The sequence below is a fragment of the Poromitra crassiceps genome (assembly GCF_964638095.1).
Source record: "Poromitra crassiceps genome assembly, chromosome: 8".
In the NCBI taxonomy this organism is placed as follows: domain Eukaryota; kingdom Metazoa; phylum Chordata; class Actinopteri; order Beryciformes; family Melamphaidae; genus Poromitra; species Poromitra crassiceps.
The window spans coordinates 42,993,629-43,015,082 of NC_139629.1; the positions used below are offsets into that span (position 1 = coordinate 42,993,629).

General features: G+C 43.9%; 2 protein-coding genes across 2 annotated transcripts in view; one reads left to right on the forward strand and one right to left on the reverse strand.

The window, feature by feature from the left end:
* Positions 1-1,337, forward strand: part of cntn3a.1 (contactin 3a, tandem duplicate 1) — a 91,000-nt gene extending 89,663 nt beyond the window's left edge. Inside the window, exon 22 of the mRNA XM_083641497.1 lies at positions 897-1,337. Within this exon, the coding sequence (XP_083497623.1) occupies positions 897-991 (95 nt within the window). The 3' untranslated portion in view covers positions 992-1,337. The remainder of the gene's footprint in view (positions 1-896) is intronic.
* A 4,653-nt stretch (positions 1,338-5,990) lies between these two features.
* The window catches only part of LOC310780729 (uncharacterized protein), a gene marked incomplete at both ends in the record, with an annotated part of 33,421 nt that continues 17,957 nt past the window's right edge, over positions 5,991-21,454 (reverse strand). Inside the window, 17 exon segments of the mRNA XM_083641238.1 lie at positions 5,991-5,999; positions 8,639-8,755; positions 9,071-9,151; positions 9,268-9,357; positions 9,641-9,700; positions 9,915-10,136; positions 10,544-11,077; positions 11,302-11,352; positions 12,626-13,458; positions 13,798-13,906; positions 14,268-14,420; positions 15,483-15,512; positions 16,543-16,581; positions 19,794-20,038; positions 20,308-20,448; positions 20,451-20,482; positions 20,743-20,840. Coding sequence (XP_083497364.1) covers positions 5,991-5,999; positions 8,639-8,755; positions 9,071-9,151; positions 9,268-9,357; positions 9,641-9,700; positions 9,915-10,136; positions 10,544-11,077; positions 11,302-11,352; positions 12,626-13,458; positions 13,798-13,906; positions 14,268-14,420; positions 15,483-15,512; positions 16,543-16,581; positions 19,794-20,038; positions 20,308-20,448; positions 20,451-20,482; positions 20,743-20,840 — 2,844 coding nt within the window.

Below are 21,454 nucleotides of genomic sequence, written 5' to 3' on the forward strand. Positions count from 1 at the left end.
TGTTCAACAGCACCCAGAGGAGGGGTGTGAACATGTTGCTTTCAATCAAAAGTTGCCGTGTGAGCACATAATACAGTTAGCTAGCCGACTAGTTGGACATTGGGCCGTATCTACGATTGGGGCTGCATTGCATTCTGGTCTATTGAGGCTACTGTCAGTGGAGAAATTGGTATCTCTGCCTCTTCCATGATGGATTTCTCCCTGTAGGATTTAATGTCAGTACAAAGTGGTGAGTCTGGAAAGAAGACATTGCTCTTTGATTCTGAGGGACTAAGAAGAAAACCTCACATTTACATTTAATGTGCCAGATAGCTGACATTTTTTATTTTTTTTTATTTTTCATTGTATCTGCAGTGGAATGATCTCGATGTGACGTGCTGTCTCCATTTGGACAGAAAAATACACCACCAAACAACAAAATGGGCCCAGAAATGCGAGATACACTGCCAATAGCCAATGTTGTTTTTTGTTTTTTTTACAGCGTTTAAGTGTTTTAGGGTGGATTCTTCCTTTAAAGTCTCAACAAAATGCCTAAAAAGTAAAGATGTAATGTAAATGTTAGGACTTGTACTTTTTAAAAATGGAATTCAGCTTGCTCTAAAATAGAGTACAGTGTACCAGTGCCATCTACTGATATATTTGCGTACTTACAGTACACCATGCTGTTATACCTTACCTTACCAATACCTTACCATGCTGCCCATACCTCACCCAAATTATAAGTGGCCTAATTGTATCGTACTGTGCCTATTTATGTGAGACCTGAGTTTGTACTTGAAACCCATGTGTGCAAAACACTTTATATTTACTTGTTGTAACCGACCTCCAGCAGAGACTAAGCATGCAACAGAAATACCTGTAGGGTTTTGATTTCTTTGTCTTAATGTGTCTTCCAGGTTCCATAGCCATCGGAGCGGCGCCACAGTCCACAGCCTTTCCCTTCCTCAACCTTGTGGCCTCCATCGTCCTCACAGCCAGAACTGTGCTATGACAAACATCTGCAGGACCCGAGCACCACAGCTGCGTACTGACAGCAGAAACTGTAGGTCAAAGACATACAGAGGCTCACAGCCGCCTCTCCACCTGCTCCCCTGCCCCAACGTCTCCGTCCTCTTCTTCCTACAAAGATCTCTTTGTGGAGAAGATCTCTTCTCTCCACTCACCTTTCTAAAGGAGTTATTGAAAGGATCCGTCTCTTTCAGAAGCTGCTTTCATGGAACTGAAAGGACATTGTGACTCGACTGCAGTCTTTCTGAAGCAATTTTCTTCTTCTCTGCTCCCTTCCTACCAGTGGATATTCTCCTAAGGTTTTCACCTTCGAGGCAAGGTGATGTATGACGCACAATACAGTAGGATGTCTACGTGTCCTACGGGGGATCTGTGAATTCTATCGGATAGATATGTGTCTTTGAACTTTTATTGGATGAAGGAATTCTATCTGTCGCTATACGTGGGGATGGATAAGACGATGAAGCACTTACAATGCTCATATAAATTATATGTGGGTGGGTGAAGTTGTATTTGAGCTTGGTTCAAGACGTGCATACATCAAGAAATCGTCAAAGTCATTCCCTTCCTCCGCTTGGACTGTCTTTGGGAAGCTTACTGCACTGACTACCAAGAAGCAAAACCAACCCTGTTACCGATCCCTGGCAGAAGAACGGGGAACGTTCACAAGCCTCATCGCTTTATGACAAACCATACTTTGGGACCTTTGTACCATGCCTAGATTTTCTTCTTGCTTTTGTGTGACACCAGATCACCTCAGAAGTCGTGCTGCAGACTGGAACCAAAGGTTTGGAGCAAAAAAAAGAGCTTCTCTTCCACCCCGTTGTAACATGACAAGAAGTGACAGAGTGGACACGTCCAAATTGGCTTCCATTGTGAGCAGCAGAAGTGTGTTGATGAATCAATGTGCAGCCTCCCTCCCTCATTCCTTCCATAAGTGCAGAGCAAACAAAGGCACACTGAGCAGTGCGCCGCGTCATCGTACACTGTATGTATGAAATCCTCAGGTCCCAAATGAGCCTTAAGTCTTTATGATTATTGTCCATGTTGTTATTATCCGAGTGGCTTTATTTATTTATTTTCCTCCTTTGTCCAAATTGTATGATGGCTCATCCTCCTATCATTTATCAGCAGCAGACCGTACCGCATGTTTGGAGCATTATGTCATTGTTGGTGCTTTCTTGGGTTATTATTGGGCCTTTTGGCCTCAAAGACGACATGCCTTTTTCCTGTCTTTCATGAGCAGCATTGTAATAAAGATGACATGCCTTTTTCCTGTCTTTCATGATCAGCATTGTAATACAGTACAAGTGGCAGTGATGATTATTGACTTTTCTAACAAAGCTTACATAATACAAAGTAGCGATGATGGCATTTGATTGTCAATTGCTATTTGGCATGAGAATGGTCGTGTACCTCCAGTCCAGTTGCTTTAGGATGTCTGAATGGATCAACCTGCTTTTAATAAACATAATGCCATTTTCCTCATTCCCTTCCCTTCACGTATTTCAATTAAGGTTCCTCATCGTGCTGTGTAACTGAACGCTTTTCAAACATGATGGTTAATCATTTAAATGTGACTCATTTCAACACACAGAAGTTAGTGGAATTGAAAATGTGAATCGCTTCCTTTAATTTGATACCAAGGTTAGACTACACTTTATTTATTTTATTTATTTGACAGGGACAATGGAGAGTCAGAATTAGCTACTGTAGGAAGCTACATTTCATCTGCAGTCCCTGGGTCCCTAGATGAGGACAGTCAAAAACACAATAAAACAGAGTTATAATCACAGTGTAAATCTGGTACACATACAGTACATAATACAATTCAAGTACAAAAGCATAAAATGCAACACATACTGTACAAAATAAGATAAAAAAGGTGCACTGCTTGGTATTGGGTGTTGTTGACTACATGATTGTTGAGATTTCAGCCATGATTTCAGCTGGTGTTTAAAACTTGTAAAGTTGGGGCTTTGTCTGATGCTACTGGCAGTAGAGTTCCAGATGTTTGTAGCTCTGATGGAAAAAGCTGATCAGTAGTCTACTGGAAATTTCTTGGACCCATTAATGTTGTTTCCTATCAACTTTTATGATTGAAATGTCATCCTTAGGCCTAGAGGATGAAATTCAACTTGGTTGCTAAGAATTGCATGTTGGGCAATTTGAGTAAGTAGGCATCTCCCGCGCTACGTGTGCTCGATTCGTAGGCTCGCCCGCGCAGCTCGCCGAGCCTGCCCTGCTGCTTGCATACGCAGCTCGGCCGCTGCGTGGCCTCGACCGCTGTGCGGGCTCACTTGCTCCCTCACCCGCCCTGCAGCTCGTCCGCTGTGCGGGCTCACTTGCTCTTATCTATCACTTGCACTGATTACCACTGCGTGTTGCGGCCTCGCCTGCTCTATCACATCACTGATGACATCCTCATGGATGACATCACTGACGACAATTAGGGCAATCACCTAGTTAGAAAATCTTGCCATAACTAAGTCTAAGAATTTGTTTTTTTCTTTCTTCCATCCTTATGTAAAAAAAGATATATTCTCAGGCATTGTATGCTTTGACAGATGTATGGTGAGAGAGACAGTAGAACAAGCAGCAAATAACTACGGGCCAGATTCGAACCCATGTCTCTGCAGAAAGGACACAGCCTGATACGGGTCACACTCAACTCAGTGAGCCACCAGAACATGGCTGCTGAATAGAGCCTGCATGACTGCACCATGGACATCACACACATGGACTTAGACTCAGCTTATTAAGTTAACAAGAAGCTCAATTATATTATAGCCATTTTTGGCGATTAATTACTCAAATTCTGCTAGGCCTCTCAATGACTTTCTAATCATAAAAGTTCATAGGAAACTGCTGGGTTTCATATAGGCCATATAGGGGTTTCCAGTAGACTACAAGTATTGTCGAAATGATTGACCATTATAGCACTGGTGTGTGTCTGTGCTTGAGGGTCAGCTGAAAGGAATATGGTTGTTCACATAATTCTGCTTAATGTTGAATTCTAACTTCAGCTTGTATAATTCACAAACAACCTGGACAACTATACCATAAGACATAAGACTGATCGACTACAGCTTCTTGTTACATTTTAACTGCTGCTTCAAAATAACTTCAGTGCCAGAGTAGGTGAGTGTGGAATAAATTGCATTAACACAAGGAGTAGTATAGACGGTTTTCACCAGAGCGCAACCCCACAGCACTTCCTTTTTCTCAGAATTCGGCAAACTGCAGAAATATTCACTCAACATCGTTACTTTTGTTTTCGCTGCTCAGCTGTATAGACGGTTTGCATAGAATGGTCAGTCCTGCACTTGAATGTTTTTTTTTCTTTTATGTCCATAGCAAACACTGCAACAGGAAGTGAGCGGGGGTTCAATTTAGAATGTTTTTGTTGTCAAGTTAAAACCGTCTATAGCAAATTATCTCCCTATCCTTAACCCTCAAATCAGATGCAGAACAATTGCAGCTGGAACAGCAAAACCACAATTATTGATATACAGTATGTATATGAAACCAAATATATTGGACGTGGATTTGCCATAACTCCAGAAGTTTATTTTTGGTTGAATGATTGAAAAGGTAGAACACCACAAATATATAACAAGAAATGAAGATATGTTGTGCTTGTTCTTTTCCATCTTGTTTATTCGTTTAGAAGGAATGGACCAAGCAATGGAGAGCAGCACAGAGCAAGAGAGATGTCACTGTCTGCAAACAGGGCTCTGTACAGAATTCAGTGGAGGTCATTAATGTAGTGCAAGGGAGGATGAGCCTCCCTTATTTTTTAGAAGAGATGGGGGATTTTATACAGTAAGGGTGTCATGGTCCGGGTGGATGGAGGGTGTAACCACCTGCCTTTCACACCAGAGAGCCGGGTTCAAGTCCCGGTCATGATCACAGTGTTTCTGAAGTCGAGGATTCAACCTAACGAAGATGTTTTACTCGCATTAAACACAACCAAGTGTAGTATTCTTAAAGCTGAACGGGCGCTAAGGGTGTAACCACCTGCCTTCCACGCCGGAGAGCCCGGTTCTCGTCCCGGTCACGATCGTTTAACCAAGATGATTTACTCGCATAAACACAAACCAAATGTAGTATTCTTAAAGCGGAACGGGCACTAATGGTGTAGTGGTCAGGGTGGCTGGAGGGTGTAACCACCTGCCTTTCACGCCAGAGAGCAGGGTTCAAGTCCCGGTCCTGATCAGTGTTTATTATTTAGTTTAGTATTTCCATGATATTTTTTTTTTTTTGAAAGGATCTGTATATGAAACCAAACATATTGAACGTGAATTTGCCATAACTCCAGAAGTTTATTTTTGATTGAATGATTGAAAAGGTAGAACACCACAAATATATAACAAGAAATGAAGATGTGCTTGTTCTTTTCCATCTTGTTTATTCGTTTAGAAGGAATGCAAGTACATTGTACAGCAAAGACACAGCACCAAGCAATGGAGAGCAGCACAGAGCAAGAGAGATGTCACTGCAGACAGGGCTCTGTACAGATAGGAGTGGGCTAGGTTTAAGGGTCAGCCAGAGGTCGTCCAATCAGGCTGTGGCTAAGAATCAGGCTTTGGCACCGACGGTCTTAGCCACAGCCAAGTGTCTGTGATGAATCACAATCTGGTTGATTACTTGTCAGACTTCCAAGGGTAGGCTCTTTCTGAACAGAGGGAGGCAAGTTTGCCCTTACATGTTGATCCAAGGATGATTTGGAGAATTTTGCCCCTTAGTGATGAATGATAAGGATTTCAGCTGGGTATGCTTGATGTTGTTGAAACGGGTAGCAAAGCTCTCTTCTTTTAGGTAACTGGTGCCCCCTAGTGTACATCAAGCCCATTGTCATTAACTGCTTTACATCTTCACAACGCACCAAACGGCACCAAATATACAGTACAATGCATGGCTGCAAAAATTGTTTTCCAGCCTCCAGTTCCGACACCCACATCCATGAGTTCACCATCACTCTAAAGGACCTGGAACCCACATATGAGACACAACGGCAGGTACACGACACATCTGCACTTCCACTTCGGTAAATGTGTGACGTGACTGAAAGTCCAAGTAACACTTTCATAAACTTGACATGATAGCTGCATTTTTAAATCATGTACTTCTTCATTGACTGAACTATCTGACACACGTATCAATTAATATACAGTATAAAATGTGAATTTTGCAAGATTTGCAAGGAGATTTGGCATGTATTGTTGTGTTAGCACACCTGAATTAAAGGGAAACCTTATCATGTCATGTTTATGCATGTGACTTTCTGGCACTACAGTCATGAAAATGATCTTCTTCATATAAAGTTATTGGAAGTAGTTCATATAAAATCAGAGTTTGGACAGTTTGACTGCAACCTTACATTGGCACACCACAAGGCTATGTCGTCCTTCTAACATCCATGTAACAAAACACAGAAACTGAACAAAGTGAAAGATTCTACTCCTAGGTATCATAAGGTATAATACTTTGCTTGAGAGAGCACTGGAAATACTCTTACTCATAATGCTGTGTCAGCATTTCAGCAGTCCATCCTGTCAAATAAAGATCCTCTTTACCCAGAGTAAAACTGTTATATGTGACGTAAAAAAAAATAAGTGATAATTATCAGTAGTCACAGCTGGATGTCGGCACCATAAGAGCCTCACCTGTTTCTTCAAGTGTAAATTGACTGTGTAGTTTCTACAGCAAACTGCAAAACAAATGCTTTGAAGTGAGATGAAACTGATAAAGGGCTGTAACTGAATCAAGAGGCCACTATGCTGTTTGTTTGACCTCGACTATGCTGTTGTTTGACCTTGGGCAATAACAAAACAGAATTTGTGTGCTTCATATTTCCCACTTGTTTTATGATGAATACTCTGCGCTAATAGTCTTATAATGATCTGTCAGGAAGCTTAATTTCCTATATGCAGGTCAGGGTTTAGATTGGAGTTCAGATTGTGTTTTTTCATGGACACAGTGATCCGCAGGGAGTTCTGACATTCATGATCCATCATTCTAATGAGCTAATATTCATTTTTGCTGAATTAAATCTAATAATGTAAGTCATTATCATGCAAACATGATCTCAAACACTAGAAACGGTGTGAGCCTATAACTCTATGTACTTACTAAACAACATGGCCAAAGTGCTATTACTGTATATGCAGCTGAGTTTGAAAGCATAATCTAAAAGGTTGGTAAATGAGGTAAAGTGGACTCATTCTGAAACAGCAACATGCTCAGAAACGACACTGTCACCATCTGAATAAATACGACAGGTGTGTACCAGTGGATTGATACTGAGCACACACCATTATTGGAAGAGGTCCTCACAGCGATTCACAAAAGTCCCGTCATCACATGGTGACTTTAAATAATGTTCCTGCGTGATCTCGTAGGACCGAACAAGAGAAACCTTACAGGAGAGTCAGGCAGAAGGAATGAGGACAGCCATCAGAGGGGCTCCGTTTCCCCACACCTCATCTCTGTCCCATACGGTAAAATTGAATCCGTGCCACCAGAGGGCAGCCAATCCACCTCCCTGCCACAGCATGATGCTTTCTCCCATTTCCTGCAATCTGTGCATGGTGCCCCCGGGCATTTCTTTTCATCAGTCTGTTACGGGAGGTGGGACAAAGGACAATGAGTGATTTGGCTGGCTATGTGTTCTGCTGTGTTCTGCCCTCGCTAAGCCCTGCTTCACTATATGCTTCTCAACAGTGCTGGAGCTCAAATGTAACGGACGCTATTACTTCTTCATAAAGTAGGTAGTACTGTACGTACGTCAGCACACACAGTATGTTTCAGTTATTATTCAGCACACACAGTACGGGTCCGATCAGTTCTTTGTGGTGGTACGAGGGCGGGGCTTCATCCGTGTTATCGAGTACAGCAGGATGTATGAAAGACGTTCCTGGTTGTCTCCAGTGTTTTTTTTGTTTTTCCTCAGCTTCCTATTTCCAAAGTGATACTGTCAACATTGGATGGGGACACACATCGCCTTGGAGGATTCCACAATGAGAATGACAACAAGCACACAGATAATATAAAAAAAAATCTTTTGCATTACTTTCCTTTGAGCTTTGAGGAATAAGCAAGTGGTTTTGAAATGTAGAGACCCCTGAGATGTTTGCAGGGACTTTATTCGGATTATCTCTTTAGATGTTCCAGATGTTTGGGATTCTGGCAGCCATTGCTGCTGCTGACCAATCAACGATCTTGATGAAATGTTTGTTTTAGTGTAATCGTTGCCATTGCAGCATGTCCGCCCAATCACTGGTGAGCATTTAGTGATCACTGGTGGAGCAATGCATAAATTAGAATCAAGGTTTGTCAGTAAGAGGACGGGAGTCCTATGTTACAGAGGTGGACAGCAGGGAAGGATTTCAGGTGTGTGTGTGTGTGTGGGGGGGGGGGGGTGTATACATCAGTCTCCATTAGAGCAACACTGGCAGTAGGTGGGCGCCAATTTCAGGTCAGGCACTGACACGTCTAGTCCTAAGGGGGGCGCTCTTGACTCGGGGAATCAGGACTGCAGATATAAAGAAAGAGAAAGTCAATCTTAACATCTTGAAATTCAAAGGGCAACGGTCGGACAGAGGTGATCGTTCGATGTCAGCTGTACCTCAAATGTTCCATGTGGATCCTCAGTGGACGATTCTGTTTCCCTGACGACGACTGCCTTGGTGACCTGCATGTCTGGATGCTGCTGCTTTGCTTCTTGTATTGCAATAGCCAGTGCCTGCGAGAGAATGATGCACGAGTTTCTCATAAAACACAAATCACACAAACTCATTAGTTCCTACAACTTTTCAAAAAAAAATCTATTGACTCGCATGAATCTTTTATGACTCCAAACTAGTTCTATACTAAGGGGTTACAGACACATACCGTATCAGTGTTACTGATGTATGATCAGGCCAATATTGGCTTTTATTTAAAATCGAATATTGGTCAGTCATGTACTGTATTTCAATGCCTTCACTTCAACAGCCATACACATGCTATACATGCTACCTACCTACATACTACATGCTACTGTACACCCAGTTCTCACCTGTTCCTGGTCCACATCGTCGTCTCCTGTGATTATGATCCTCTTCTCAATCCTGGTCTCTGAATAACCTCCTTTCACCGTCTGCAACACGCAATAGGGCTCTTCGTTTAGCAGGCTTCAGAGCCACACCAGATGTACCATAATGACACACTCGTGTAAAGTGGCATGTTTAGCCACTTTTATTTAGGCTTCACTACCTTGGTGACGTGAGTGGTTGCCGAGGTAACGTTTTCAGTGACGAGGATTGGTGACCCTGACGCCTCTCTTCCCAGACTGCCCATATGTACCTGACGGAGCAGAACAGGTGATGGAACTAGGCAATTAAAATAGAGCAGCAAGGCGCACACACACACACACTATTATGCATCATTACAGCGTAGAAAACAAAAATACTTGATTGTCTTCAATTCCCTTTTACATTTTGTAGGACGTGTAGTCAGGCAGACCCTCAAGAATGCATGTCTGTGCTTCACAGTGTGATTCTAACAGTGTTGGAGAAGTAGGTTTAAGCCCTGGAGAGCGTGCTGCAGGTTGAGTTAAAATTGGAAAGGTAAGTCAGTATGTACTCACGGGCGATATACTCTCTCTCGTAGAATATGAAACCTCGCCTAAGCTGCCGATACCGTGATCCTGACAGAGGGAAAAGAGCATTATGTGACTTGGCATATTCAGACCAGTGGCCATGCAAATCAGGAAATCACATTTTCAATTCACGAGAGAACCAAGTATGATTGTTTTGCGTTTTATTTCACTTCTGCCACATCATGATGAAAAATCGTCGAAAAACTTGCTTTCACTTTTGTCTTTTCATCTCCCGTATTTTTCCACTAAAATGCTTAATTACCTGATCTGTGAACTCCACAATGGTGGTGGTGACCTCCGAGCCATTGGGCTGCGTCTCGGTCCTGACGTCCGTCTTCCTCACCGTCGGTGTCGGCATGACATCGCTGGCCTCTCTGCTCAGTGCTGTGATGGTGGTGACGCGACCGCTGTCTCTGTGCGGCTGCTCTCTGTCCACCGAGGACGACACTGGCACTGACCTCTTTGGTTTTTTGGGTACAGCAGGCTTGGAGAAGAAAAAGACGAGATTTTATTGTTAGCACTCACAAGCTAAAACGGTTTAAAAGCACTCTTCTAGCAATATAGTCCTATACTAACATTCTTAATAGTTCTAAGCTCTAAAGAAAAAGGGATAATTCAAGGGATAAATCTGGACACAACTAAAAAAAAAAAAAAAGACAAAATCAAGGAGTGTGAGAAAGTTAGTTTTATTTTTATCTGACCTGTAGTGGAAGTTTGCTTTGTTGCATTTTTGTATTTGGTTCATTTCAGTTCACACTGCCCAGTAAACAAAGTGATAGGTAACTATCGGTAACATGGACTTCAGAGTAAACTAGTACTGCTTCAGAGTAAACTTCCTCAAATATGCTTGGTGTAAACACACCCTTAATATTGAGGAGAACTTTGGCCTACCTGCATATCATGCCGTTTGACCTCTGGCCGAACCTCTTCAGCCTGGATTTGCTTTGCTGGAGGGCTGCTGGCTCCTCTGGAAGCAGGAGCGGCCACTAAGGGAGGGCTGCTGCTGGCTCCTCTGGAAGCAGGAGTGGCCACTAAGGGAGGGCTGCTGCTGGCTCCTCTGGAAGCAGGAGCGGCCACTAAGGGAGGGCTGCTGCTGGCTCCTCGGGAAGCGGGAGCGGCCACTAAGGGAGGAGGGGGTTCAAACGGGCCCTGGTACTGCAGCCGGTCGATGGCCAGGCGAAGACCCCCGTCAGGCGAGAGATCTCTCTCGCCCAGCTCCGTCATGCCCCTGGAGAACTCCTCCATGCCTGTGTGGAGGTCCATGAGGACGGTGAAGTCCACCTCCGCCTCCAGGCTGGACGTAGAGCTGACCGTGATGCTGGAACATTTGCGCTCGATGCCCAGATGGGTTTCCTTCAGGTACAGGTTCTCCGGGTCCTGGTCGTCCTCCGACACGGAGCCCAGACGTCTCTCCCACGGTTCCCTCTGTGGAAAAGATGTCAGAACAATTAAATCCATTTACATTTAAGCCCCTTACAAGCAGGTTAGTGAAATAATTTCCAGGTTTTGCATATTTGCATATAAAAAATAATACAGAAAAACACAAACAAAACACATAAATGTGCAACTGATTGAAGTGAACGTGTGGTTTATTAACTCATTTCCTGACTGAACAGGAGGAGGAAGAGACAAGCTGAGAGCTGACTCACTGAGGCTTCGTCGAGCGTCTCCTCGTAAATGGCAGGAGTAGGAGGTGTCTCCTGTAGAAGAAGACAAAGAGTTGGCAAAAAATAAATAATGTCCCAAGAACGTCTGTTTCACTTCATAGAAGTGAACAGCAGCCATGAAGCACAATACCTGAGCACAGCATTATATTAGCCAAGGAGAGTAGAGAAAAGAGAATCAAGTGGTTTTCACTGCAACGACATGATGGTGTTAGGCTGTACTTTTTGCAGCACAACACACAGTGAATATAAGCATTCATTTTCAAATTGAGTGAAACCTCATTTGCCATTTTCTCTACACACAAAGCGCTCAATTGCTAGTTGTACTGATTATCAGACTTCACTGCATTGCACTGATTTATTACATGAAAATATGTAATACATCAATCAACCACAGGGCTTCGGCTAAACTGGTAAAATAAGCGTAGAAAGCTTATTGTCAGTGGCATGCACATATTATGTATTCCCCCAGGTTGACATCATTACAAATGACTGCAAGTGCAATGGTAACGCCATGCTCTGAGAGGTTAGATAAAAAAAAAAAAATCCCTTTCAAGATTCAGATATTCATATTCACAAATACAGCATATTATGAATACCTAATCCATGTAATTTTTTGGGCAGCTCTGCAGCCAATAATGACATCTAATCGGCTTTCCATTGACTGCTATTGCTACAGAGGTGCCAAGGCTGAACAATAGCTTCAAATGCCCGTCTCAGCCATTGGCCAAAAAAGATTTACATCAACACACACACACACACACACACACACACACACACACACACACACACACGCACACACACACGCACACACACACACACAAAAGGCATCAAAGAAAGATGGTGGGAAGGTCTTGATCTCCTTGCAACAGCAACCACCTTTAGTCTGCGAGGAAAGAGGATGATGTTGGAAGGAAAGACCAGGTGTTAACGTGACGAGTTAAAGGTGGGATAAAGAGACGCCTGAAGCTTAAGCAATGGGAAACTTTGCTTAAAAGGCCTGTAGGCTTCTGAAATGGCCAAGCAGATGTCAAGCGTTTGCGGAGGGGGTACGAGAGAGCGATAAGCTCCCTAGACCATGAACGTGAATTAAGTCAGTCAATGATGCGATGTGAAGGATTGTGAGCTTTGACCTTCTCATACACACTAACAGCCACATGACTTCTACAGGATGTGTGTCTTTTTTTCTTTTTTTTTTAAGATGGTAAAAACAAGATTTGCACGACATGGCCTGAAGCTCATGCAATGCTTAACTTTCCAATGATTTGACAAACAGGTTAGGGGGGGGAGGGGGGGGCAGATGGTTTACCGCTTGCTTCCTCTTGGTGGTTTCTTGGCTGGGGTTCCTGTAGTGGATGTGACTGGTGTCCATGTTGCTCGGCCTGCTGCAAATGCCGGTCTCTCTGGACCACTGTGTTTTCAGAGAGAGGGTTCGAGGGGGGTTTGTTTGGTTGGCCGAAAACTTGGAGCTAGACGAGAGGTTGTCCTTCAATTCTGGGTAGGTCTGAAGACGGTCTTCGTGTACTCCACTTGTCCACTGACGCAGTCCCGTAATATCCATGGGATCCCTGAACCCCTGTTGGGCTAAGAACTCACTCTGAAGCTGCTGATGTAATTGAGTTCGCTGCTGGTGTGACATCGTAGCTTCAGTGTGGTGTTTGATGTCCGTCGTATTTTGCGGAACACCGTCTGTGGCGGACTGCGGCGCACGACTATCCTCCGCTCTCTTTCCAGTTTCACATGGTCCCTCGATTGATTTCGTCATCCGCGTGTCCCCGGCTGCACCGAAGACGCCTCCGTCGGCCTGGTTTTGTGTCGGAGGGTTTACATCACCTTTGTTCCCTTTATTCAACAGCTTCTTTGATCTCTGTGGCTTGAGAGGAACTATTCGGGTTACTTCGGGCGGCGAGTTCCCACTTTTGCTGCAATCTCTCGCTCTCTCGGGGCTCGGGTCTTTTGTTTTCCAAGCTTCACAGTGCCTCGCGTCAGTTTCCATCCTGCTCCCATTGCCCTTTGGGAGAGAATCCGCTGCTGCCACACCTCCCGAGTCCTTTGGTCTTTCTTGATGTAAGTTGTGCTGATACTGAGAGTGGCTGAACTCTCGCTTTTTCATTCCAGTCCTTTGTTTGGCGTACAGGCTGTCTGCAGGAGGAGAGCCATATCCGTTCTCTTGAACAGCGTTCCTTGTAAATGCGGTATGATGTGGATGGCCATTACTCGCTACAGCGTCATCCCTGGGGTTCATATCCATCACTGCTCTCGCTCTCACCTCGATTTCCTGCTTTGGGGATGTGGCGCCTCCAGGTCTCGTTATCAAAGCATCCCAAGGTGTTAGACTATTGTTCATATTTGATTCTTTTCCATCCATAGAGTCTGTCTCATTCCAAGGTGCGACCGCAAACTTGTCTCTACCCAGAGAAGAATCACCTCCAGGGTGCCTATAGAGGGAAGTCTCATTGTCTCTACCCAGAGAAGAATCACCTCCAGGGTGCCTATAGAGGGTGCTATAGAGGGAAGTCTTATTCTTTTCCACTTTAGAGCAAGTATCCAGCGCTCCTTCATAAACATCTTGCTTGTCATCACCAGTCGCCTATGTTGACATAGAGTAGACAGTTGCATTAGCCTAGCTAAATACTCTACTCTTCCATCTTTGATATCACAAATAAATGCTTATTCTAAATCATAATTTTAAAAAAAAGTCATAAGGACTGAATAAGTTTAATTATGCAATAACTGTTTTCCTCATTTTCTGTATGTTGGGTCAAAGGAATCAATTCTGACAGAATGGAAATCGTGTGCAAAACGACAGGAAAGACTGACAGGTGGAATTCCCACTCCAATACAACATTTATCAAAAAAAACAATGGTGATTAAATAGGAAGAGAATAAAAGGTGAGTGTGCACCATTAATAGTACTGGAGCACAACTTGGGAATGGGGCCTGATTCTTACCGGTTTCCTCTCTGGGGTTCCTCCAGGAGGAGTAGCTGAGAGGCGTTTCTCCCTCTGGGCCAGCTTGCTGTTGGGCTGCCTCAGAGCCCTCCTCAGCTCATTGATGTTGGCTTGGTGCTTTTGCAGAACATCTTCCGGCTTATCCAAGAACTGCTGCTCACACAGGGGAAGACACATCACGGACACAAATTACAATGAGGTGAAATCCCAGGACAAAATCTAATTATCACTGCTATTATAAACATTTCCAGAATTAAGATAGCGGGGGCGGGTTGTTGGTGTGGTGCATAAATGATATACAGCAGAAATTGGGTCTGTTTAGTTTATTATCAATATAATTGATAATAAACCTAATATATAATATTATATAATAATATAATAGTAATAATAATATAATATAATCAATATTTAATTTATGGAACACTTCATTTACTAAAAGGTTATAGATGACTTACAACACATTTGTGTTATGTTAACATAGCATTTATTAATCATCTACAAATGTATATTCATGTTTTGTAAGTGATTAGTTCATCATTAACTGAAGGCTTATAAATGACTTACGACTCAACGTTATTATAAAGTGTTACCGCTAATTCTGCACCCCATGGATGGAGGACAGGATAATGACTCACTCCAGATATAAACCTCATTATACTCAACTAAAAATATATAGTGTTTGCATTATTTTTCCTTTGTTTTTTGGATGAGACATCTTTAACAGAAAGAGATCAGGAATCGGTTCAGAGATTCCCAAATCACATTGACAAAGCCTTAATGAAGTATTGATGTTTTCCCTCGGGGGCCACGTTGCCGCACTGTCTTACTAACGTATTTATGTTCTTAAGTTAACTGTGATAAATAAGGTTTGCCTCGGTGAGCACATCACAGCCTTTGGAAGATTAATGTTCCTTTTCCCATTTGGGTTTGTATTCATTTAGTCACTGATCCAAACCGTACCTTCAACTGATAAAATATGTATGGGATGTGCACAACCATGATATTAATTTTAAAGTAATAGTGTACAGAGTGATTATGAAGCTCGGGGATAAAGACCTGAGTTGATTGGACTTCGTTAACACCGACTCTATCGCTGTCGCTCGCTATTGATTTGTAACAGTGATTCACAGGCACAGTGATAGGTAGGTAGGACAACAGAGCACACCTGGCAAGGCTCACATACAGCACATGGCAAAGAGAGAGGACAAGCAGTACCTCTTGTTTGGGCCGAGGGATGGCAAGATCCTGGTCCAACAGATGGGAGAGCCCAAGGTGGGGCAAGTGAGATGAAGTGGGAGGAGGGGGTAGTAAGCAAAGCAGGAGGTTGAGGGTTGGGGGGGTGGAGGACGAGATGCGTGCAGAGACAAAGAGGTACAATGCTGCAGGTGAGTCAAAAAGGCAGGCAGCCGGATGGACAGACAGACAGACAGACAGACAGACAGAAACAACAGTTGACAGCATCGGAGCTTTGGACAGTTTAGCCATATTGTTCTGCCAAGGACACAGGGACAGTCCATTCCAGTAGCAGCCAATTGGCAATTAATGCAGACACTTAAGAGACTGATGAGCATACATGTTTGGAGAAGGAGATGACTCCTACACTTCTTTATCCAAACATTGAGTGTCTGTGGAGGCGTGAGCAGACCCCTGAATGACTTCAATGCAATACACTCATGACTTCCCACTGGCGCTAGTAGTAAGAGAACTACATACAGGAACAACAGCTACCATATAAATAATACACGGATGAAAAGTGAATATTTACAAGACAGAAAACAGAGCGACGCTACGTCTTTGACGCCAGCTTTACTTTGACTTAGTAATCCTATCAGTCTTTAAGGTATCTCAGCTGGTGCGCCGGGAGATCTGTCGTCTTAAGAACAGTTGATTTCACTAAATAATCAACAGCGTTTCAGTTGATCCCACTAATGACAGTTAATCCCTCTAGCGTCAATGTACACACTGTAACAGAAGCACGCTATTGAAACATGTGTTGACTAACTCTGACCAGATATGAAAAGCCTGAATAAATGTTGATCTAATGTTTTACTATTCAGTTGTATCTATTCAGCTGAAGAGTGATTCCTGTGGATTGTACACAATGGAATCGTGGACAAATATGATATACACGATAAGAAAGAGCATTCCCTGCAGAGGCGAAAATAAACCATCAAAAAAAAAGGGGGGGCAGGCCATGCTGAACAAACAGTACTGTGCATGACCAACTACTATCAAAAGCACACAGACAGACACTAGTGGCCACGGCCCAAAATACCTCTGGCTTTGAGTCTACAGGCGAGCTTGCCTCCTCACCCTGCACGCCAGGAGGACGAGGAGGACGAGGAGGAGGAGAGAGAGGGACAGAGAAAAAGAGAGAGCGGCAGTTAGCAAGGTGTGTTAACGTTACAGCAGGGGGGAGAAGAGAAGAACTGTTAGAAGAGGGGGAGGACGCCGGGTTAAAAAAAAAGATAGGTCAAGTTAGATTTTGGGAGGAGATCTGAGAAATGCAGAGGAGAGCAGGAGGAGAGCAGGAGGAGAACAGGGTGCTTTGAAAGCATAGTGAGAAGTGGTGGGATTAGAGCAGGGAGCAGAGGAGAGGAGCAGAGGAGGAGAGGAATCAGGCCGAGGACAGAGACAGACAGAATGGGGTTAGGGATTACACTCTAAAATAAAAAGGAATGCGGGAGAGAGGGATTTGGAGTGTTAGTCAGAAGTTCATGAGGGATTTCTTTTCAGATGCGGTGTGCTGCAGGTTCTGTGTAATTTGACTAAAGACCCTCTAAAGTCATGTTTCAAGATGTATATAAAATACTCTGCTTTGAATCATAATTTGTGTCTGATGGTTTTCCCCCACACAAAAAAAGTTATCTTGTTAAAAACCTTAAGATGACTTCCCCCTCCTTCTCCCTCATTTAAAAATCCAAAGCAACCAATCAGGGTGATCTAGAACCTAACTAGCCAATCACAACAGGGGCTTTCAACACATTCTCACTCGTCATATACTGCTGATTGGCGCTACTTTACTACTAAAATAAAGCTGATAATGTATAATTTGATAAAAAAAAAAAAAAAAAAAATCAAAGTACAACACAAACTCCATTTTGCTGCAACTCGACAGTGCTGCTTAACACGTTCACTGCCAATGACGTGTTAATACGTCAAAAAAAATCCAACGGTTGACTGCCAATGACGTGTTAACACGTTCACTGCCAACAACGAGTTGAGTCGTCAAACAGAATCCAACCGTTCACTGCCAACGACGAGTTGAGTCGTCAAAAAATAAAAATCAATTTTTTGACGGTGCTACGTGGATCAATGCCCCCCGCGTCTCCTATGGAGATATTGGAAGTATTGAATGTGTATAATCTATTTTACCGACCAGCTAGGTGGCGACGGTGCTCTCCCGACAGAGAGAAAGTCAACCAAAAGCAGCCGCCTCCCGCGGCTGCTTCCTCCATTCTCAAGGAAATGCCAGAAACGAACGAGCCTCATTCTCATACTGTAGGCGGGGACGCTTTCGCGCTGCTGCGGTGGGGGGTTCCAGAAATGGACTGGGTGGGCAGCATAAAGCCTAGAGTCGCACGGGGCTTCATCGGGGCTCTCAAACCCAAGAGACGAGTGAGCCCACACTCGCTGCCAGGGAGGGAGGCTGCTCAAACTCGCTGCCAGGGAGGGAGGCTGCTCAAACTCGCAGCAGCAGCAGCAGCAGCAGAGCACTCGCTTGTGACAAACGCAGGCTGAAAGCCACTAGACACGCCCACGGAGGGAGGAGTTGAAGGAGAGGGCGTTCGGAACTATATTGTTTGGATGTCTGATCTCTCACTGATGCCAAAAATAAATGGTTAAAGTGACTGTTCTGCCTGTTTGATTGAATTTCACAAAACTGCGATTATCTCAGCTTTCACTCTCAGACGCTAAAACCATGCTGTACTCAACGGCTAATATCTACATAACTACTAACTCTACAAACTAACTCTTTTAGACAGAGAAAGCACACATTCTATTAGTACTTTTGTGAACTTTGTGTTCACAAACTCCAAGCAGAAAAGAATCCTCGGCTCTTGTAAAATGAGCCAGAATCCTCAAAAAACGGCTTGGCAGAAGCTACCTACAGCAAAAAAAAAACGACTGGCAGTCAATGTGTTAATACGTCAAAAAAATGATTTTTTTTTTTTGACCGTGGGATGTGCATCTAACCCTTTTACATCTCTTATATAAATATTGGAGCCACCGAACGTGTACAACCCATTCCACCGACCCACTAAGTGGCGACAGTGCTCTCCCAGACTAGAAAAAGCAGAGCCAAAACTGCAGGGGAACGCGCGATGAAACCATTCTCATACTGTAGAATGGATTGGCGAAAACGCTTTCGTTTTCGCGCTGATTGCTGGCGGTGAGGGATTGCAAATTTGCATAATAGATTACGGGTGGAACACACTTTGAAACACGCAGCATAAATAAGACCAGAATCGCAAAAGCTTCATCAAAGCTCTCAACCGAAACTCCAAGAAACGAGCGAGCCTATCCAGACTTGCCCAGCGGCCGCCAGCAGACAGGCACAGCAGCAGCAAAGCAGTGAGCCTGGTGACGCGAGGTTACAGCAGCAGCAGAAACGAGCTTGTGACACGCCCGCTGCAGCCAAGAAGAACACACACGGAGGGAGGAGTTTGAAGGAGAGGGGTGTTTCCTGCTGTTATGGAGGAAATTACTGTTCAAAACTATTGTTTAGATGTCTGAAGTCTTACTGATGCCAAAAATGAATGGTTAAAGTGACTGTTCTATCGAATTTCACAAAAAGCTATTTATCTCAGCTTAAATTTTCAGATGCTGAAACCATGCTGTATTCAAGTGCTAATGCCTACATAACTACTAACTCTACAAACTAACTCTTTTAGACAGAGAAAGCACACATTCTATTAGTTCTTTTTAGATATTTTGTGTTCACAAAATCTTAGCAGAAAAGAATCCTCAGGTCTTGAAAGATGAGCCAGAATCCTCAAAAAACCCCTCTGGCAGAAGCTACCTACAGTAAAAAAAAAACAGCTGGCAGTGAATGTGTTAATCCAGGACCTTACTTCCTGGAACTCTTGAGAGTAAAAAAAACTGGTCCATTGAAGTGAATGGAGATGTCGCGACTCTTCTATCTACACGACTCTGAGTGAGCTCAGAGAAACTTTCCACTTTCAGCAGACGATTGTGAAAACAGCCTTCTAGTGGCAAACTCTACAAAGACATCATTCTGCACAGTGAAGCTCAAACATCCAACTGAAGGAACAAGAAGTGAACTGATTTTAACCTTTTTTCTTTTTCTTTTTTTTTTACAGCCCAGTGGAACCGTTTTTGGAGATGTCTCTGTACTCACATTGTGAGTGTAAATGTTATTCACTGGGTAAGTAGTCAATTCAGCATGTGGTGTACAGTGTGATGATCTATGAGCTATGGCCTAATACATGTATATTACATGCTCTCCTCTACGCAAATATATGTAGCGTATTTTGGAAAGTGTCGTATCCTCTCGTCTTGTACCTTAAGCTCCAAGGTCTTGCTGGGAGTGGAGACGCCCCTCCGTGTCTCCCCCGGATCGTGATCGTGATCTTCGTCTTGGTCGTGATACTGGTCCAAGTCGTCGTTCGGGTCGTGGTCATAGTGGTACTGGTCATGGTCGAGGTCCAGGCTGCCCTCTTGGTCCAGGTCCTCTCTGGACATGAACTGGGTGCGCTCGCTGGAGCTTCGCTGGGACAGCTGGTCCATGCTGTCGCCTAGAGCTGAGGCTGTGGAGGAGGGAGGACAGGGCAACAGTCAGTCAAGGGGACAGATTCATGCACTGTACAGGGCCACCTATCTCAAATAAGACATACAAGACATACATACATACATACATACATACTGTACAGTACACAAACATATCAATGATTCACAACATAATCCAGGAAAAATTAGTGAATTTATGAAGCAAAACATGTCCAACTGAACATCTTATCTGGGGATGGTGAGGTATCATAGTGTTACGGGAGAAGAGTGGAGTCAGCAGTGTTCTCACCTCCGTCCATGCTTCGGGGCAGCAGGTACCGCTTGCTAACCGAGCGGTCAAACTGCGGGGCAGGCCTGTCAATCAAAGCGCTGGCCTGTCTGGTCTGGGCTTGGGTCCGCCCACTGTAGCGAAACTTGGAGCCAATCACAGGAAGCCTTTGGGAGGCGGCTCCGGGGAAACCAACCTATAGGAACGATTCGGTTTATGCAAAAATCGCCACCACACATTCTGCGCCCAGATATTCATCACACTGTGTCGGTGCCGTCACACTCTGAGGAGGATTTTCTAGAGAGAGACGTTATTATGGATTCAACTGACGAGACCGTTGCATAATGAGTGTCACTTGAAGGACAACTCTACTGTGCAAAGCGTTACAGCGCATGCAATGTGTCATCAACAACAACAACAACACAGAACTCTGTATCTATTAGTGTCATGTCCTACCTGAAGAAGGTGTGGTGCTCAATGCAGACCTTCCACAGACGCTTAGAAGCCCGATGGTTGGGCAGCTTGAAGCCTATGGTGCTCTCAAACTGCTCATACTGGGGGAGTGAAGGAGAAGAGCGGAGGTGGTGGAGGAGTGGAGAAGAACAGAAGAGTGAGGCAGGGAGTGCAGGGGAAGACGGAGCGACGGCGGCGGGGTGAATTGTGTTTACTCGGCCTCGATGGAAAAATCAATTGTGTTTTTCTGTTTACTCGCAGAAATATACTCTCATGTTCCTCCGCTGCCATGTCAGTGTGGATTTTCCATCTCTAACCGACCCACAAATGAGCGCTCACTCCATCAGACGTTCAATGGTCTGAACAGAGGAAGAGGCTTTCTAATCAATAGGTTATTATATCAAACTAGCAGGTCTGGCAGTTTGCAAAGACAGAAGTATTCCTTTCATAATTGAAAGTAGGTTTTGTTGCACATAATATTCTCTGGGGACATGTTACAATAAGAGTCCTTGAGTATTACAGTGATGACACTAGGCAAAATAGAAGTGACAGCCCACTTAAGCCATAGATCTGTGGAACAAACTGTATGCACAGAATGGCCTCACTATTCTCTATGAAGATGTCCATGTCAGTTTAACAGTGTATAGAGAGGCAAAGTGAACGTCACTTCCTGCTTCAGCACTGTACCAGAGATTTTCATCCGCCATTTATTTTC